General features: G+C 44.3%; 1 protein-coding gene across 1 annotated transcript; it reads left to right on the top strand.

The window, feature by feature from the left end:
• The first annotated feature begins 15,258 nt into the window (after positions 1-15,258).
• Positions 15,259-21,129, top strand: LOC107039891. The gene is made up of 5 exons (XM_015259758.1): positions 15,259-16,780; positions 16,843-17,580; positions 17,657-19,239; positions 19,387-20,035; positions 20,102-21,129. Exons 1-5 carry the CDS (start codon positions 15,259-15,261, stop codon positions 21,127-21,129), a joined length of 5,520 nt encoding a protein of 1,839 aa, XP_015115244.1.
• The last annotated feature ends 658 nt before the right edge of the window (positions 21,130-21,787 follow it).

Raw genomic sequence — 21,787 nt, forward strand, 5'->3', positions numbered from 1 at the left:
AGGCGTCTGAGGAACTGGTTGTCTGCTGCACCTGTCAATTGCTCGGTTCAGGGTAGCTGTTACTTGGAGGACCTTGGATAGTGTTGAGTATCTATTGAGAAGCTCTACCAAGGCGTTGACTTTGATGGTTGTCTGATGTGATAGAGATGGCCTCGTTTCTGTTTATGCTTCTGCTGAGTGACGGGTGGTGATGACTGCCAGCTTTCAGGTTCCAAATTTATCCATTCAGAACCTGACCACCATAGCTGATGTTCTGTTAGCTCCTTTGGTGAGAGTCCTCTGGATGCACAGTCAGCTGGGTTTTTTTTTTACCGCTGATGTGTCTCCAAATAGCGTTCGGAAGAGATTCCTGAATTTTGATGACTTTATTTTGGACGAAATCCTTCCATCTTGATGAGTGGCTCTTGATCCAAGCCAGCACAATACTGTCGATGCTGGCTCGTTGATCTGCTTGGTGCGAATGTACACCACTGCGCCCATTGCTGCTGTTGAAGCATCTGCAAACCTGTGGATCTGGATGCTGCATATCTCCGATGAGAGTCTCAGCTGCCTTGGCACTGAGACTGGCTCTAACTTGTGGAGGTTCTCTCTGAAGCTCGTCCACTGGTTTTCATACTCGTCTGGAAGTGGCTCGTCCCAAGTGAGCTTAGGTCTCCGTAGATCTTGAATAATTATCTTGCCTCGGGTGATTATTGGAGCGATGAATCCCAATGGATCAAACAGTTGAGCAATTTCTGATGCTACTACTCTCTTGGTGACTGTTGCTGACTCAAACTGCTTTGATTTAAATCGAAATGTATCGGACGATTGATGCCAATACAATCCGAGCACTTTGGTAATAGGCTTCTCGAACTGGATGATCAATTCTTTGATGATTTCCTCTCGTGGTGTTGATGTACCTCGGGAAATAAACAATGGATGAGGGCGGTATCATTTGCCAAATTGATAAATAGAGAAAATGATACCTTACCTCTGAATCCAGTTGCTCCCTGCAATCCCGGGTTTTGAGTTGAAGATTGCTGCGCTGATGCTTTCTCGATGTTCTCTGAAGGCTTGAGAGTGTCTTAAATTCTCTCAATCCGTGGTGATGTCTGCTTGTTGACGTTCTCTTGAACTTGCCGATTGTTTGGTTCGGGATTTCGTTTCCTTAGCAAATCTCAGCTATTATTGAGTATTTATTGAGTGGCTCTCAGGCGCGGGCTCTGTTGTACCTGGGTGAGCCGATAACGACCTTTCTCTGTAGGATATCTCTGCTTTGGATTACTATTGATGACTGTCGTTTTTGTTCTATGAGGAGCCGAACTGAGGTGATTATTGGTGACCCTCACTTCCGTGCTGATTGCTTGTCTCTCAGACCTCTGATGCGGTGGATACTATGCTGTGACGGGTTCTGCTCCTTCTGGTGCTTTGCACATGTGACCCAGTGCCTCATACTCGTTGATGAATTCTCTGTAGAGCTGGGAATATGATTCGTCTGTCTGGAGGCGACGTGCAACTGACTGGAGTTGACGTGAGGCCTTGAATTTAGACTAACCGAGCGTTGTTGGTGAGGTCCGTAGAGGGAGTCTGACGATTCAGCGCCCAGTTACGTCTCTGCTGTGTGTGGATTTTCTGTGTATCTCACACTTGAGTTCATCTGGTGATCGCTCTGTTACTTGAGTTGATTGGTCCTGGTCCTAGCTCTTGGGTGAAGTTCTATTGACTGCTCGTTCATGGATTCCTTTAGTGCACTTGGGAAATCCTTAGCGAGCAACTTTGCAATTGATTGTGTCTTACAGTTATTCAATCAATGGTTGTGTGTTGGCGCCAATCTGATATTTGAGAAGTTCTGGACTTGACAACCTCTTTGATGATGCGCCTTGGCTGTTAGCCCCTATGATGTGTCTTACAGTTATTCAATCAATGGTTGTGTGTTGGCGCCAATCTGATATTTGAGAAGTTCTGGACTTGACAACCTCTTTGATGATCCGCCTTGGCTGTTAGCCCCTATGATGATTGTCTCTTGGACCAGGTATTTGATAATTTCGATCAGCTAGTTGCAGAGTTTGTATAGTGCTGATCTCTGCTTATTGATGAGAACTGTTGATTGATGATCTTGACGCTGAAGCTCAGTCGTTGCAGATCTTTGATGATTGTTCCCGATCGTTGACCTTGAAATCTAGAGGTCGATCGGCCATCCTCTCTGTTGATGATCGTAGATACTATAGATTAGTGAACTCTTTGGTGATGACTCTTCTGTTGTTGATGATATTCTCTTGATGATTAATCGATTAGAGCTCCGGTTCTAATCGACACTCTCTTTGGTGGCTATGCTCTTACTTGAGCTATTGCTGATAGCGCAGATCATTAATACTCTAGAGATCGCGCATCTTCCTAGTATGCATCTAACTTGCTGGTGATGTTCCTCCTTCTGATGAGCCTTCTGTCGACTTGAAGGTGTAAATTCCCTCAGTTGTCGTCAACTTCGATGTGACTGCTCTTGGTGTGGATTTTGCTGAGGGGAGAAACACAGAAGATGAGGCCGTTTCACTTACCAAGATTTGATCGTAAAATGAGAAAGTGACGCTTGACCTCTCCTCTAGTGGTTTCTGAAAGTCCCTCTCTCGATGCTAGGGTCGATGATAGCTGAAGTTTTGGATGTTCAGCACTGCTATTGATACTCTTGATGATGTACTCTGAGTTGGAGGTAGATATTGGATGAATCTATCCTCATTGTAGAACTGCTGACTTTGGATCTCCCGATAATCTGTCTTGTTTTTCATCTGTTTCCGATTAATGAGCTTTCTCATCGATTGAGGTTCACTGTTGCTGATGCTGTTCTCTGGGAGCCTTCCGTCGACTCGGAGGAGGCGTAAATTCCTTCAGTCGCCGCCAAGCTCGTAGTTGATTGATTGCTAAGGGGAGAAACACAGGGTGAGAGACGTATCACTTGCCAAAGTATTGATAAATGGAATATGATACTTATCTCTCAATCCTGGAGTCTCTGGATTCCCTTAGCTNGTTCTCCCTGAGTTTTGTCTTGGATGATGAGAAATTCATTCCATTCTCCTTTGATAATTTTCTCCTGGCCGTCCAACTCCTCGACTGTGAGACCGCCAATATTCTCGGTTGACTGCAACAATTCTTGATAAATATCATTAAGTGAATTACCTTGAAGTTCAGTTTATTTGTTTGGAAATTCTGAGTCTCTGAGTTCGCCTATTGCAGTTCCCATCTCGGCTACAGTGTGTTTATTTTCGTTTTGGTGAATGGGAGATGTGTCAGGAAACGGCGGTGTAATTTCTTCACTGAAGTGCGCTTGAGATGGATGCACAGTAATCTGGATAATTGGCTCAATTTCGCTTGATTATCTCCTCAGTGCGTTCATGCATACGTTGATTATCTNGTCCTTCAGTCGCCGCCAAGCTCGTTGTTGATTGATTGCTAAGGGGAGAAACACAGAGTGGGAGACGTATCACTTGCCAAAGTATTGATAAATGGAATATGATACTTATCTCTCAATCCTGCAGTCTCTGGATTCCCTTAGCTCGCTGATGGTGTTGAAAATCTCCTGATGATTCCTATAGAGGGTCGGGATTATACAACCTGATACTTCTCAACTAATTTGAGTTTTTTTGCAGCTCTCTGATAGGTAGTCTCGGTGATATAGTCATGAGTCGGAAGTAAATTCTCGATGAATTTCTCTTGGAGGTTGAGCAGCTCTCTCCATCCCGCTTCGATGAGTTTCTTCTGGCCCTCTAATTCTTCGATGGTAAGGCTATTGATATTCTCTGCTGATAGCAACAGTCCTTGATGAATCTCGTCCAAATTATTGACCTTGAAGTCGATCTGCTGCATTTGGAATTTTGAACTGTGGATAATTCCCCTGTCGCTCCCATGTCAGACACATTCCGTTTGATGCTCGTCTGTTGAGTCGAGTCCATGATAGGAGTAGACGGCGTAGGGTTACCGCTAAAGTGCTCTGAATAATATGTTGATGAGTTGGCAGGAGGTTCTCCCTGAGTTTTGTCTTGGATGATGAGAAATTCATTCCATTCTCCTTTGATAATTTTCTCCTGGCCGTCCAACTCCTCGACTGTGAGACCGCCAATATTCTCGGTTGACTGCAACAATTCTTGATAAATATCATTAAGTGAATTACCTTGAAGTTCAGTTTATTTGTTTGGAAATTCTGAGTCTCTGAGTTCGCCTATTGCAGTTCCCATCTCGGCTACAGTGTGTTTATTTTCGTTTTGGTGAATGGGAGATGTGTCAGGAAACGGCGGTGTAATTTCTTCACTGAAGTGCGCTTGAGATGGATGCACAGTAATCTGGATAATTGGCTCAATTTCGCTTGATTATCTCCTCAGTGCGTTCATGCATATGTTGATTATCTCCTAACTCCGCGTCTGACATGGTGGTCGTCTCTTCTCTGGGTGAGGTAACTTATCGATAATAGGTAGATATCGACTGATGTTGACTTGATGCACACTGTCGATAAGGTAGGGCACGTTATTAGGTGAGGGCACTCTTCCAACTGCCTGTTGGTTTTCGCGGTGCGTGCGCGGCTTGGGCCTCGGCTAGTCCCGACGGAGACCGAGGTTTTCCGAAGTTACACAGCTCTAGAGGTCGAAGTGTCACTACCGGTGTTTATAATACCGAACTTCAACTGTAAACACTAGGCACAACACTCTGCACTGTTACATGTCTTGACTTGTCCGTAGATTTGCTCGTGTGGAACCCGAAAGTCCGTTACACACGAGGCGTCCCTTTTATTCTAGAATTTTCCACTCACTCTCACGCACTTTCTCCCAATCCGGCTCGAAAGACCATTTGTTTGAGATTGAAGCTAAATTGAAATGCCGGTTGGGGAAAAGTGGAATTGTGAAAGGAGGTGGAAAATTAAAACACGCGGAATTATAAAACCACANTTCTTCGATGGTAAGGCTATTGATATTCTCTGCTGATAGCAACAGTCCTTGATGAATCTCGTCCAAATTATTGACCTTGAAGTCGATCTGCTGCATTTGGAATTTTGAACTGTGGATAATTCCCCTGTCGCTCCCATGTCAGACACATTCCGTTTGATGCTCGTCTGTTGAGTAGAGTCCAGGATAGGAGTAGACGGCGTAGGGTTACCGCTAAAGTGCTCTGAATAATATGTTGATGAGTTGGCAGGAGGTTCTCCCTGAGTTTTGTCTTGGATGATGAGAAATTCATTCCATTCTCCTTTGATAATTTTCTCCTGGCCGTCCAACTCCTCGACTGTGAGACCGCCAATATTCTCGGTTGACTGCAACAATTCTTGATAAATATCATTAAGTGAATTACCTTGAAGTTCAGTTTATTTGTTTGGAAATTCTGAGTCTCTGAGTTCGCCTATTGCAGTTCCCATCTCGGCTACAGTGTGTTTATTTTCGTTTTGGTGAATGGGAGATGTGTCAGGAAACGGCGGTGTAATTTCTTCACTGAAGTGCGCTTGAGATGGATGCACAGTAATCTGGATAATTGGCTCAATTTCGCTTGATTATCTCCTCAGTGCGTTCATGCATATGTTGATTATCTCCTAACTCCGCGTCTGACATGGTGGTCGTCTCTTCTCTGGGTGAGGTAACTTATCGATAATAGGTAGATATCGACTGATGTTGACTTGATGCACACTGTCGATAAGGTAGGGCACGTTATTAGGTGAGGGCACTCTTCCAACTGCCTGTTGGTTTTCGCGGTGCGTGCGCGGCTTGGGCCTCGGCTAGTCCCGACGGAGACCGAGGTTTTCCGAAGTTACACAGCTCTAGAGGTCGAAGTGTCACTACCGGTGTTTATAATACCGAACTTCAACTGTAAACACTAGGCACAACACTCTGCACTGTTACATGTCTTGACTTGTCCGTAGATTTGCTCGTGTGGAACCCGAAAGTCCGTTACACACGAGGCGTCCCTTTTATTCTAGAATTTTCCACTCACTCTCACGCACTTTCTCCCAATCCGGCTCGAAAGACCATTTGTTTGAGATTGAAGCTAAATTGAAATGCCGGTTGGGGAAAAGTGGAATTGTGAAAGGAGGTGGAAAATTAAAACACGCGGAATTATAAAACCACACTGTTGATGTACTTTATTGTGGAATAATCCACGCATCTTGATAAATTAATAATGTTACACTGTTGAGTTGCTCGACAAAGTCAATTAAATGATGATTTGAAAATGCACTGCACTTGAGATTCTCTTGATATTGAACTTGATGATTGACTCAAAATAATTGATAGTTAACTCGGAATTAATTGATAATTGAATTGAATTGAATAGAGACGCTATACTAAGCGCTAGACTCAAATATATCGCGTTGATGTACTCCGGTGATGTACTCGATTGAGCGATTACGGTGATGCAGTACTGTCATTAGAGTGACTCTCTCGGTGGCTAGAGCGATACTACTGACTTTTTCGGCGATTTTCTTCGTAGCTGACCTTGACCCCGAAGGGTCCCGAAGTTTCTCGAGATTTTCGTTGAGCCCGGTGACCGTTTGACTAGTTTGAATAGCTGAATTTCAAACAGATTAATTTTGTTGCAAATTCGATTTGCGACAAAAAATAATCAATGGAAAAATCCCCTAAACCCAATTGTTGAACAGATAATGGTAAAAAACTTTTCGTAACTCGGGATTTCCCGAAAATCGTGGGCCATCCCCTTCGCAGTTTTGGGGCAATTAATTAATTGTTAATTATCTCTTCAACTGAGAATTTTAAGGGATTTTGTCAAAAAAACTTCATTCTGTTAAATTTCATTATCAAGATAAAAGATTTACTGATAAAATTTCTTAATCTTCTTGGTGTCTGAGATAATCAACAATTAAACAATCGCCTCAGAAATCGAACGGGGGATGCGGGTAATTTTCGGAATTTGTTCGATGCCGGGTCTGAGATCTGTGGAATGAGCGAGTGATGAATGAGATGCGAATGGATTTTTACGGGAGCGTGAGAGGGTCCAGAATTCACAACACGTGCACGTTGGTCACAATAGTCAATTTAATTATAAAAAAGTCAAATATTTACACGTCTAGCTTTAACGTAATTACTGAGATGGTCGAAACAAATACGCGGGGCACAATATTATTGAATAAACGCAGTTCACAGAGTTTAAGTAGCGCAGAGCAATTAGTTCTTAAAACTTGAGCAAAGTAGTGACTTCGCTGAAANAATTATTTCGCAAAAAAAAACTGTTTCACAATTATCTTGTAAACAAATGGGTTTTTATTTTTTTATTTTTTTTTAATTTTTTTTTATTGGTACATATTAACCCGATTGGGTTATGTACAAATTATAGTATTATTTGGAACAGTTTCCAGTTTATCCATATTATACATCGGTGTTACATTCATTGTAAAGACATCGTGTTAGTTAGTATAATTTAACGAACTTAAATTCTAATTTTACAAGTTCTTAGAAACTGATTAATTATTTTAAGGGGTTCGTGGGTCTTCGAGACGAGGAATGTGGCTGTGGTGAATGGTCTGAGACATTTGAAATGCCTCAATTTATTTATCATTGTTTCTCTTTCTTTGTCATACAATGGGCATTGCCATACTACGTGATTAATGTCCTGTTCTTCTGCACCACAGTCACACTCCGCGCTGTCAATAAGTCCTATTCGTTTTAATGAATAATTAAGGTGATAATGATCTGATCTGGCCCTATTCACCCAGACCACGATCTCTCTAGGGAGTTTGCTCCTGTGGTACCAGGGACGTGTATTATGCTTCCAAAAGTATTTAAAATAGTATTTTCCTTTGGGTTTGATTTCGGCTTCTGCCTGTGCTTTGACTGATTCATTGGTATTACGATGGCCTTCTTGTTTGAAACGAGACTTGAAATCGGTACATGGAACTAGATATTGTTTTTGTGGATCATCTACCGCATTTTTGGCCAGATCATCCGCCCTCTCATTCCCTTCGATTCCCCTGTGCACAGGAATCCAGCAAAAAACTATCTTTGTATCGAACGGGTTGTTGTTGGAGAAATCTTGGTATTTTTCTTTGGCTTCCCGAATGTACGGATTGGTGTGTGAACTAAAAGCAAATGGATCCCAGACTTTGTAGTGCGCTAAGGGAGTCGGAGAGAATGAGATGATGGAGTTCTTTGCGTTTGATGGCTATGTCTAATGCAAGATTGAGAGCGATACATTCTGAGGTATATACGGAACAATTGGAATCAAAGACGATGGTGCTGTCAGTGCCCAGGCTGGGGCAGTGACAACTGCACCAACATATTCCTCGTCCGCATCTTTGCTTCCATCTGTGTAAATCGTAATCCAGTTATTAAAGTTTTCTGCGAGTTCGTGATTCAGAGCCTCGTTGGGTGCTGGGAGGGATTGTAGGGTTCTGCCTAGATCACTGGTAGTTGGAATAGAGGAGGAAACGATGTCGTAATTTTGGATGAATACTGGGAAATTGGCGCTTACTCTAAGGGTCTTTTCGTAGGTCCGCACCTTTCTGACGCATTTGGTGATCAGCTTATCTCTGGACCGTATTTTTTTCCGTTTTTCTTTGAAGATGAGGGAGATTGTGTCGTATAGTTGGGTAGATTCATTGGATAGGACATTGATCAGATGGGATTGACACAGGAATTGGGCTCTGTCCTTGATCGTCATCAATTTGGACTCACCTAACAGAATATTGGTTGGGGTGCTGCGCCTGTATCCTAATGCAAAGCGTATGGCTGAAAATTGGATTGACTCGAGTTTGGCTAGGTATTTTTTCGTGTGGGGAAAGTAGATGTGTAGTCCGTAATCTAGTATGGACCTCACGTAGCTCTTATAGAGCCCGATCAGGGTCTCTGGATCAGTTCCCCACCATGTTCTACGTAGGAACTTGATTATATTAAGGGCTTTGAGACACCTTTGTTGAAGAGTGGTGATTTGGTGGTTGAAATTCAGTTGTTGGTCAAAGTGTATGCCCAGAAATTTTGCGCTTCGGGAGGAGGTGATCAGGTGATCTCCTATTCTTATTTGTGTATTTTCTGGGGGAGAGCCATTTTTGCTGAAGCGGAGGGCAACTGTTTTTTCTGGGGCGATGTGAAGGCCTAAGGCTTTCATGTTGATGATGAGTTGGTCTATCGAGTTTTCCATAATGATTTGGTCCGTTTCTGCGTTAGAAGTGCGCATGTATAGGGCAACATCATCGGCAAAGAGGGATGCTTTGATTCTGTGGTCAAGTTTTCTGAGAATGTTTCTTGTGTATATGGTATACAGTAGTGAGGAAAGAACCCCACCCTGAGGGAGTCCCTTGTAGACTGATCTGGACTGATAGAGTGTTCTTTTGTGTGTGAGAAATTTGATGAATCGGAGTAGGGAATGAGAGCAACCAATTTCTGCGAGTATTTTTAATAAGATGTCCCCGACTACATTGTCAAAAGCGCCAGTAACATCCAAGAATACTGCTAGGGTGTGCTCTTAGTCGTGAAAGGAGTCCTCAACACTCAGGGTCAGATTAGCCAGGTTGTCTCTACAGGACATTCCAGGTCTGAAACCTGTTTGGGCAAGAGGGATCTTCTGTTTACGCTCCACCCACCACTGTAAGCGGTTTTTAACTATTGTTTCGTAGAGTTTGAGAATACATGATGTGAGGGCGATGGGTCTGACGCCAGAGTTATTAGCTTTGGGGATGAAATGTAGGTACGCGTTGTTCCACTCTGGAGGATATTCTCCTGCTCGGTGGAGTTCGTTAAATATATCGATTAGGATTTGTTTCAATTGTACCGGGAGTTTTTTGAGGAGGGAATAATGGATGCCGTCGAGACCCGGAGCCGATCTATTTTTCCTGTTATGCAATGCGAAGTTGAATTCATCAAAGGTAAATGGTTGGTCAAACAGGGGGTTAGGTAGGCAAGGTGGGATGTTGGAAGGATTAGTGGGGCATCCTTCAGGGCTCAGTTTGCTCATAGCTTCTTTAATTTTATTCTGCGTTTCGATGAAATCATTGAGGAGACTAGATTTGTTGTTTACCCAACAGTTCTTCAAAACTTTACACGTGTTCCATAAGTATTTCACGCAGATTCTACTATGTAGACTCTCCGTGAATTCGATGAAACATTGTTTCTTCTTGCTTTTAAATGTTCTTTTCGCTGTTGCGATCGATTTTTTATACGCTATGAGGTCGATGAGCTTTTTGGAATACCTCCACTTCTTAAAAGCAGCCCTACGAAGTCTGGTCATTTTGTCGCATTCTTGGTCCACCATCTGACTGGATTCTTATGGATTCTGGGTGAGACAATTTTTTTACGCGGAGTGCATTTTGCTACACTCTTTTCAAGATTATCTATGAAGAATCTATATTTATCTATTGTATTTAAATCATGAAAGGAGGCTGATAGAAAGGAGGAGAATGAAAGTGTCAATAACATCGCCGACTTGTTCCAATCGGTCCGAACTGACGAGAGTTTGAATGATTTTTTTATGTATTGTGTTTTACGGACACTAAGATCTATAGAAATTGGATAGTGGTCTGATCCCCATGTTTCATCGATTGTATTTACTGTAATAATATCTGCTATACCTGGACAGCTCATGACTAGGTCAATATTCGATTTAGTCCCTTTATAAACATCTAGATGTGTGTATGTGTCTGTGTTGTGAAGAAAGATGTTTTTTTCGATACAATCGTATAATCTCTGACCATCGGGTTTATTTACTCTGCAGTTCCACGCGACATGGTGCGCGTTGAAGTCGCCCACTAACATACAATTGTCTATTTTTAGGTAAACATCAATTATTTTTTTCCAGTGTTCTAGATCAAGGGGCCCTTGGGAAGGTGTGCGGTAACATGCTAGCAAATTTATTTTTGGTTGCGCGCTATTAATTTCTATTCCAGCCAATTCGACTGTAGGATGCGGATTATCGATGTTTCTAGGTGGTTTGAAGGACAAATGGTTTTTAACAAAAAAAATAATACCTCCTGATAGTGGGTCTGGTTTGTCGACCCGGTGCGTTCGAAAGCCCCGGAATTTGTATGGCCGCGTGTCGTTGATGTCGAGTTTGGTCTCAACGCCAATGAAGATGTCGACATCCTGGAGCGCTCGGTCAATGTCTTCTATATGACTCTTACGGCCTCTCATGTTCCAGAAGAGAATCTTGATGTTGCAGTTGTTGATGACGGGAACGGGTTGAGAGTGTTGTGTGTGTTGGTTAGCCATTGGAGATTTTATGTTTGTGAACTCACGGAGGCGGATGTCAAGTACCCATCCTCGTTGTCATAGGTGTGGACTCTGTCGAGTTTATTTGCTATGATGGTAACTCTACTCTTGAACTGTCTCTCGACTATGTGCATACCGAATGTTCTCAGATCAGTTGCTATTTCTAGAGGATCTTTTTCCCACTTCTCAGCTAGAGTTCTCATGTCCTTGATTTCGTATGATTGGTCCACGAACCGGATGAACTGTTCGTAATTCAGGCAGAACTCCTGTGGGCGTTCCTTGAGGTATCTGGCAAGACGAGGGGAGTGTGTTTTCATGTGTTCGGGAGTAATGAGACGAGTTTTAACCCTTGCTTTTTTATTCCTCCTCTGTTGTTTCTTTGGGTATTCGAATTCACCGTCGCCGTCGTGGCCAATTGGGTTATCAAGGATTGTTGTTACGCTGCCAGGTGTTTCAAGCGCCGCTCGTTTTGGCCTGTTTATATCCTCAGTGTTTCCAGAATCCATTGGCTCAATTGTTGTGATTGTCGGATTGGCCAATGTGGCATTATTGGTGTCAACAGGTTCTTTAATCGTGTGCTTAGAATTGCTGTTATTTCCTTTGGATACACTGGATTTATTGAGGTTTATTTGTGATGGACGAGCGGGGGGAGTAGCTCGAGCCATCTGTAATCTGTGTGAAGCTGTTCCTTGTTGTTTTTGTGGAAAACCTTGGGGGCAATCCTTTGCGATATGACCTGTTGTGAGGCACTTGTAGCAGCCCTGGTTATCGATGATGGGAGACACCATGTATTGTACGTTTTGATGAATGACCCTGATGGTTTCGGGCAACTTGAGAATGTCCTCCTCCTTGACTCTAACTTGTCTCCTGGCGCTAGCCACTGTGTAGCCGTCGAGGTCCAGGTTGAGATTCAATTTGGAGACTTCGGAAGCCAGTTCGATGCCCAGATTCTTAGGGGATTCTTCAATTGCTGAATTGGGGAGTCTGAGGCCTACATTTGAAAAGATGATCTTTCGGGTTTTAGCCTTCTCTGGAAGGATATCCAGCTTGTTGTCACCGATGTATAGACAGGTAGTTGGTGAGCAGTTTCTCAACCAATTCTGGTGTTGATACATACAGGGAAATACGATTCCCGGGAATTCTCATGGCTCCCTTGACGTGCGATCTCCCAATAAATTCCCCAATGGCGTAAACATATTCTTTGATTTTGGTACCTTGGATTGCACTTATTACTAGTCCTTGTTCTTCAGTAAGAAGTTCCTCTTGCACTGGTGTTGCATTACTGGTAACCTGCGCGAACGAGAGCGGGGCTTCTTGAGACTGGGACAGCATGGCCTGCGATTTCTGAGTTTCTGAGTCTGGATCGTTGTTTTTTGACACTTAACTTGTTTCAACCATGTCAATTGGTGAAGGGTAGAATGGATAATTTTTTGGGGGAAGCCCTGACTGGGCTAGTCTCTCAAGGTGCACAGTATAGATATCAAACTGGTGTGGTTTCGCGGAGCGGAACCAAAACACGTCTGCTCTCTATGACGGCTCAGACGAGACTCAACAAATGGGTTTACAAGATTTAGTTATTGATTATTATTTCCCGATAATCGTCGGCCATCCCCTTGGAATTTCCGAGGTCATTAATTAATTATTAATTATCTCCTCAACCGAGAATTTCAAGAGATTTTGTCAGAAAAACTTTTTTCTGTTACATTTCATTAACAAGATAAAAGATCTACTGACAAAATTTCCTAGTCCTCTTGGGATCTGAGATAATTAACAATTAAACAATCACCTCAGAAATCGCAAGGGGTACGGGGGTAATTTTCTCAATTATTTCGCAAAAAAAACTCTTTTACAATTATCTTGTAAACAAATGGGTTTACAAGATTTAGTTATTGATTATTATTTCCCGAAAATCGTCGGCCATCCCCTTGGAATTTCCGAGGTCATTAATTAATTATTAATTATCTCCTCAACCGAGAATTTCAAGAGATTTTGTCAGAAAAACTTTTTTCTGTTAAACTTCATTAACAAGATAAAAGATCTACTGCCAAAATTTCCTAGTCCCCTTGGTATCTGAGATAATTAACAATTAAACAATCGCCTCAGAAATCGAAAGGGGGACTGGGGTAATTTTTTCAATTATTTCGAAAAAAAAAACTCTTTTACAATTATCTTGTAAACAAATGGGTTTACAAGATTTAGTTATTGATTATTATTTCCCGAAAATCGTCGGCCATCCCCTTGGAATTTCCGAGGTCATTAATTAATTATTAATTATCTCCTCAACCGAGAATTTCAAGAGATTTTGTCAGAGGAACTTTTTTCTGTTACATTTCATTAACAAGATAAAAGATCTGCTGAGAAAATTTCCTAGTCCTCTTGGTATCTGAAATAATTAACAATTAAACAATCGCCTCAGAAATCGAAAGGGGCACGGGGATAATTTTCTCAATTATTTCGCAAGAAAAAACTCTTTTACAATTATCTTGTAAACAAATGGGTTTACAAGATTTAGTTATTGATTATTATTTCCCGAAAATCGTCGGCCATCCCCTTGGAATTTCCGAGGTCATTAATTAATTATTAATTATCTCCTCAACCGATAATTTCAAGAGATTTTGTCAGAAGAACTTTTTTCTGTTACATTTCATTAACAAGATAAAAGATCTACTGACAAAATTTCCTAGTCCTCTTGGTATCTGAGATAATTAACAATTAAACAATCGCCTCAGAAATCGAAAGGGGGACGGGGGTAATTTTCTCAATTATTTCGCAAAAAAAAACTCTTTTACAATTATCTTGTAAACAAATGGGTTTACAAGATTTAGTTATTGATTATTATTTCCCGAAAATCGTCGGCCATCCCCTTGGAATTTCCGAGGTCATTAATTAATTATTAATTATCTCCTCAACCGAGAATTTCAAGAGATTTTGTCAGAAGAACTTTTTTCTGTTAAATTTCATTAACAAGATAAAAGATCTACTGTCAAAATGTCCTAATTCTCTTGGTATCTGAGATAATTAACAATCAAACAATTGCCTCAGAAATCGAAAGGGGGATAGCTGTGATTTTCGGAATTTTTCCGAAGAAACACGCTCTTTCTCAATTATGTGGTAAACAATTGGGGTTAGGGGATTTTTCCATTGATTATTTTTTATCGCAAATCGAATTTGCAACAAAAATAATCTGTTTGAAACGCAGTTAAAATTCAGTATATCAACGGTTGACCACAGATCGGCCACTTACGAAAATCTTCGGGAAACCTCGGGTCAACGGTCAGGCGTAGTCAATCACCGAATCTCAGAGTCAGTTAGTCAGTCGTAGAGAGTCGTAGCAAATGAGTTGAGCGAGCAGTATATCGTTTTTCTAAAGCTACTTTCGGTTGTCCGAACAGCGTCAGTACATCACCCGTTCGAGACATTTTGTTTTCTCAGTACATCTCCTATTTAAATTCTCAGTACAGTCTCCTATTATTCAGTATATTATTCAGAAAATCTCCAGTGTTAAATTCAGAACAGTTTGAATTAATTTCAGTGACAAAAAACAGAGTGTAACAAGTGACGCTAAGGTGGTTCGATTCCACCGAATAAATCAGTATATTTTTTATAGACTCAGTGCGTTCGTTTTTCACCGGCATTTCCACTACCCCTTTCCCAATCCACCCTAAATTCAGTTTTCCCTCCAAACACATGGTCCTTCGAGCCGGATTCGGGAATCGGTAGTGTGAAATTATTCAGTGCAGTGAAAAACCCACGCGGACATTCGGGGTTCACATCAGAAACTCAACGGACAAATTCAGACGTGTTTGTGCCAGTATTTATATTCTCCGGACAATAGAAGTATAAACACCATTGTTCTCCAGTGCCTCAACGTGCCGTAGAGTCGAGGGTCAGCGAGAATCACCGAGTGTTGCCGAACATTCTCAGCGCTGGCCCAGCGCCCAGCAACAGGCGGCGCCTCACAGCAGCAGAGTCGATCAGTTACCGACGCAGCACAGCAACTCACCGAGTGGTAAACTGCAGATGGTCGGTAAAGTAGAAACTCTCGTACTAATTTACCAAGGGATCTGACAGGTTGTAAACAAAACAGTACATCACCATGTCAGGCTCCGAAACAGTAATTGAACAAGGATTGCAGGACAGTAAGGAGGAAATTAATCCATCCACGAGCGCAGTAAACTCACCACCTGGAATTCCGAAGGTCATCATCAATGCCCCTGATGGAGATACACTCAATCAAGGGGACAAATTAATTTCGGATGTCAAGCAGAGGTACTCCGAGATTATTCAAGTTCCAGAGGATGGTCTCACAGTGCATCAACTCATCCAACTGAGGCAGATACAGCTCAGGGTGGACAGTATTACGGAGGTTTATCAGGAACTCACCAAGGTCATCATGACCGACGAGGATGTCACCTCCGAGGATTTGGACGGCCACGATAGGATCTTGGATTCCGAATGGGCAGAATTACTCACCATCCAGGGGAGCCTGATCGAGTCCATTCCACACGATTACCCGTATCTCGCGAACGGGGTATTCGAGCAGGCAGCCACCACCAGGAAGCAATGCGTCAGGCTCATCAGCAGGTTGACGGGTCAACTGGCTAAGAAAGCTCAGCCACCCAGTACACCACCGAGTCCTCAACACCACGATCAGCTGAAGAGACTGGACATCAAGCCTTTTGATGGCAATCCTTCACAGTGGAAGGAGTTCAGTGACCTCTTCACTTCACTGGTGGGCAGCAAATCTACAATTCCCCCAGTGGAGAAATTGGTGAGGCTGAAGAGCAGCCTCAGAGGACCAGCAGCAGCTCTGATCTCTACGATACCCATCAGCGATCAGAATTATGAGAACGCATGGAGAAAGCTCCAAAAGAAGTACGATGATCCCAGACTTTTGGCACAGTACTTATTTAATCGAGTCCTGGAGTTGCCAAAAATCACCAAACCCACGGAACAGAATCTCACCGACAACGTGGCAGCAGTGGTCGAGTCGCTGGACCAGCTCAGAACAGTGGCCGGCCTTTCAGAAGCGAACCTAACTGAACAGCTGTTCGCTCACCTCCTGAGGAAGTCCTTGGACGCAGAGACTCTCAGACAATGGGAGTTGAAATTGGGAGACGCCAAGGATTTCCCCAGTCTCACAGAGTTCGTCGTATTCGTGGAGTCCTGTGCCAGGGGTATCAACGCAGGGTCCAAACTCCACTCCAGACAGCAGATCACCGCTCCCAGCAAACCACCTATTAAGAAGAAAGGAGCTTACGCAGCAACTCAACAAGTGGAGGACAGCGCTCAGCAGAACAGTCACCAAAGGAAAGAGTGTTCCATGTGCAAAGGGAACCACTTTGTTGACAAGTGTCAGCAATTCAAGGAGCTGGACCCAGTAAAGAGAAACGGCCTGGCCATCGACAAGAAACTATGCTTCAGGTGCCTGGGCACGCACAAAAAAGACAGGTGCAGCTCAGACGAACAATGCCACAAGTGCAAAGGATCTCACCACACTCTGATCCACGGAGGCAGCAGGTACACAGGATGGGCTCCTCCACGTCGTGACTCGGAAGCTGCAGGGTTCTCTGGAACTGCCAACAGACCTGCAGAAGAGAGGATCAACGAGGACCAGAGTAAGTGAATGTTCCTTTAATATTATCAGTACATTCACTTTCTCATTGGTCATTCTCAACAGCTAAGCCCAGTACATCAACACCAGCAGTTAACCTCAACAATCAGATGACCAATGGGAACCAGCAGTCAAATCAACCTTCAGAAGATCAACAATCGGTGCTGTTGGCGACAGCCCGAGTTACAGTGAAATCACCACGAGGATTCTCCAGCAGAGCCAGAGTCCTCATCGATCAGGGATCAGAGGTGTCATTCATCTCAGAAAAACTAGTAAATCAACTGCACTTGTCCAGGAAATCAACAACGTTGGAATTAATCGGAATTGGAGGAGTTAATTCCGGCAGCACGAGAGGATTGGTATCAGTTACACTTCAGGCAATCAACGGAAAACAACAGGTTCAGATCAGCGCCCACATATTGAAGAGACTCACCGCAATTCTACCATCGTTCTCATGTGCCTCAGCGAACATCGGTTCATTAGAAAATCTCCAGCTAGCAGATCAGCAGTATCTCAAGCCCGGACCAATCGATATCATCATAGGGGCTGACAACTACGGGCGAATCATCAGAGATGAAGTTGTCAAGTCCAAGCAGTCAAAAGTCGTCGGCCAACGCACAGTCTTTGGTTGGATTCTATCAGGTCCAATCAACTGCACCGGTTGTTCAGCGAGGATCTCCCTATCAGCTGTAAGGACCTCCTCAAACGAACAACTTCTAGAACTTCTCCAGAAATTTTGGGTCCAGGAAGAGTTACCAGTTCAGCAGTCAGACAATTCAGAGTTATCACCAGACGAGCTGGAGTGTGAGAAACACTTCTACACACAGCAGAGATTCAACGGGACGGTTCATAGTGAGGCTCCCGTTGAAAACCTCCACAGCAGCTCTCGGGGAGTCGAAATTCAAGGCTTCGCGTCAGCTCAGATCTACAGTCAGCAAACTCACCAATAATCAGGCATATGCCCAGCTGTACAAGGAGTTCATCAACGAGTACGAAACTTTGGGTCATATGCAAAGAGCACCAGAGACAGCAGAACCCGTTCCAGTTTATTATCTTCCACACCACGGGGTTCTGAGAGCAGATGCAATCACCACAAGGTTGAGAGTCGTCTTCAACGGCTCCAGCCCCACTTCATCAGGAACGTCACTCAACGACATTCTACATCCAGGTGGAAAACTTCAGACCAACGCCATGGACGTTCTAACATGGATGAGAAAGCACAGGCTCGTGTTTGGCACTGACATAGTCAAGATGTTCAGGCAAATACGAGTTCATCAGGACGATTGGGACCTGCAGAGAATTTTGTGGGTTGACGACAACAAACAGCAAATCTCCTACCAGCTCACCACCGTCACCTACGGGCTCAATTGCTCCCCATGGCTGTCTCTGAGAGTTCTCCAGCAGTTAGCAGAGGACGAGGGTCCACGATTTCCAGCAGCCGTCGAGACAATCACCAGAGGTCGTTACGTAGACGACATCTACGGCGGAGCAGACTCACCAGCAGAACTCAAGGAGATAGTATGGCAGTTACAAGGACTTTGCCAGGCAGGAGGCTTCCCTCTCCAGAAATGGAGCAGTAATTGCCCTCAGCTCTTGCATGAGCTCGGCCTATCAACAGAGCAAGAAGTCATTCAGTTTGAAGAGTCCGTCACTAAGGTACTGGGTCTGTGTTGGCATCAGTCGTCCGACACATTCCAGTACAAATCCAGAGACTTCAAAACAGAGACGATCACCAAGAGAATTGTCTCTTCAGAGATAGCCCAGATCTTCGATCCTTTGGGATTTATCGCTCCAGTCGTCGTCCAGGGGAAAATTCTCCTTCAGGATCTCTGGAAACTCAAATGCAGTTGGGATGACCCCCTCCCCCAAGAGTACATTCACCGGTGGGAGTCATTTCGCCAGGAACTCACCGAACTAGATAAAGTTGCAGTACCCAGATGGCTCAGACTCTCACCTCAGACAAACGACATCCAATTACACGGATTCGCAGATGCCTCAACAGTAGCTATGAGTGCTGTGGTCTACATTCGCACTCAGAATCTCAACGAGCCAGTCTCCACAGTTTTGGTCTGCGCTAAAACCAAGGTAGCACCGATCAAGCGCATGACTATTCCATGTCTGGAACTTACTGCAGCTCTCCTGTTAACTCAACTCGTAACATCAACGCAGCAGATGCTCCAGCTAGACCAGGTAGAAACTCACCTTTGGTCAGACTCAGCAGTAGCTCTCGCGTGGATCAGGAGTCCGGCCTCGAGATGGAAAGACTTCGTCCACAACAGAGTGGTAAAAATCCAGGAAACTCTCCCGAATGCCACTTGGAGACACGTCAGTGGGAAGGAGAATCCAGCCGACTGCGCCTCCAGGGGCATAACACCAAGTCAGCTAGCAGATCATCACCTCTGGTGGNTCGCGTGGATCAGGAGTCCGGCCTCGAGATGGAAAGACTTCGTCCACAACAGAGTGGTAAAAATCCAGGAAACTCTCCCGAATGCCACTTGGAGACACGTCAGGGGATAGGAGAATCCAGCCGACTGCGCCTCCAGGGGCATAACACCAAGTCAGCTAGCAGATCATCACCTCTGGTGGACAGGACCTGATTGGATAAATCAGGACCCTGAAGACTGGCCACGATCAACTATCGATGCTCCACCAATGGACATCCCAGAAGTGGCCAAAGAAGCGAAACCAGCAAAATCTCACCCAGTCGTACAGAGAATCAACGAGATTGCCGAGCTCCTCAACAGATACAGCACGATGGCAAAGCTGTTAGCAGTAACAGCGACCATCAACAGGGCCATCGACAGATTCAGGAGGCAGCCAATGCCCCCGGGATCTATCTTGACCACCAGAGAACTCAACGATCCGAGATTATTTTGGGTAAAAATAACACAACACCAGTACTTTGTTTCAGAACTCAGAGTACTTCTCAGAAATCAGCAGCTACCTAGAAATCACCAGTTAGCGAAATTCACCCCAACTCTGGACGAGAAGGGCATCATGAGACTTGGGGGACGCCCCAAGAACTCAGAACTCCCTCCAGAACAGATCCACCCAATAATCTTGCCACGTCAGTCCAGATTCACCACACTCGTCATCGCAGAAGCTCACCAGAAGACCCTCCACGGAGGGACACAGCTCACTTTGGCCTACACTCGGCAACGCTATTGGATACTCGGTGGCAGGGGCACAGTTAGAGCCTACATCCTACGCTGTGCTATCTGCGCCAGACACCGAGCTAGACAGGCTCAGCAACAGATGGGTTAATTGCCCGCAACCAGAGTCTCATCAGGAAGAGTATTTCTCCACACGGGGGTGGACTATGCAGGTCCTTTCGCCATCCTCAAGTGGAGACCCACGAATGCTCAACCGGGATCAGTGCACATCGCAGTGTTCGTGTGCTTCACCACGTCAGCAGTTCACCTAGAGCTCGTCAACAGGCAAACCATAGAAGCCTTCCTCGGAGCTTACAAGAGATTCACCGGAAGACGAGGTATTCCAGCAGTTATGTACAGTGACAACGCCACCACCTTCGTCGGAGCAGCAGATCAACTCGAAAGGCGCTATCACCAAGCATCTAAAGGAAATCAACGTGTTCAGGCTGCTCTCGCCACCAATGGCACTCAGTGGAGCTTCTCACCACCTAGAGCACCCCATTTTGGTGGCAAATGGGAAGCAGCAGTAAAATCAACGAAGCATCACCTCAAGAGAGTCCTGGGAACGACAACTCTAACATTTGAGGAACTCAACACAGTCTTAGTTCAGATTGAAGCCTGCCTAAACTCCAGGCCAATCTGTCCGATGTCAGACGACCCAGAAGATCTCCAGGTTCTCACCCCGGGACACTTCTTAATCGGCGAGCCTCTACAGATAGTACCAGAGTCATCCTACGTCGACGAGAATCCCCTCAAGATGAGGAGATGGAACCTCGTGACTCGGATAGTTCAACAGTTCTGGTCCAGGTGGTCCAAAGAGTGTCTCCAACGATACCAGGCTATCTACAAGTGGAAGACACGCCAGCAGAACATCGAGGTTGGTAACATGGTGCTGATGGTCGACGATAACCTTCCACCAGCCCAGTGGCCAATCGCCAGAGTCATCGCGACTAGACCAGGAGCAGATGGGCTCACCAGAGTAGCCACAGTCAGAACGAGCAAAGCAGAAATCGGCAGACATCAAGATGGGTCGCCTAATCTCCAGAACATCACAGCAGCCCACTCGGTGTTTAACAGACCAATCACCAAGCTCTATCTGCTTCCTACAGACCCACCTACACCAGAACAACCTCCAGAAGAAGATCACCCAGATGATGAAGACGATCAACAGCAAGGGGACATCCAGGAATTGCAGGACTGACAGTTAAGTATCATCTTCCATATGTTTTTTAATTTGGCAAGTGATACGTCTCTCACCCTGTTTTTCTCCCCTTAGTAAGCATCAGCAGAACCAGAATCAGCAGAACCAGACCAGCAGAAACCAGATCCAGTAATTCAACAACCTGATGTTGAATGCCCCCGGGGTGTTTGAAACGCAGTTAAAATTCAGTACATCAACGGTTGACCACAGATCGGCCACTTACGAAAATCTTCGGGAAACCTCGGGTCAGCGGTCAGGCCTAGTCAATCACCGAATCTCAGAGTCAGTTAGTCAGTCATAGAGAGTCGTAGCAAATGAGTTGAGCGAGCAGTATATCGTTTTTCTAAAGCTACTTTCGGTTGTCCGAACAGCGTCAGTACATCACCCGTTCGAGACATTTTGTTTTCTCAGTACATCTCCTATTCAAATTCTCAGTACAGTCACCTATTATTCAGTATATTATTCAGAAAATCTCCAGTGTTAAATTCAGAACAGTTTGAATTAATTTCAGTGACAATTAACAGAGTGTAACAAGTGACGCTAAGGTGGTTCGATTCCACCGAATAAATCAGTATATTTTTTATAGACTCAGTGCGTTCGTTTTTCACCGGCATTTCCACTACCCCTTTCCCAATCCANCGCTAAGGTGGTTCGATTC

Source organism: Diachasma alloeum, unplaced genomic scaffold (genome assembly GCF_001412515.2).
Source record: "Diachasma alloeum isolate Michigan unplaced genomic scaffold, Dall2.0 Dall_scaffold_00309, whole genome shotgun sequence".
Taxonomy (NCBI): Eukaryota; Metazoa; Arthropoda; class Insecta; order Hymenoptera; family Braconidae; genus Diachasma; species Diachasma alloeum.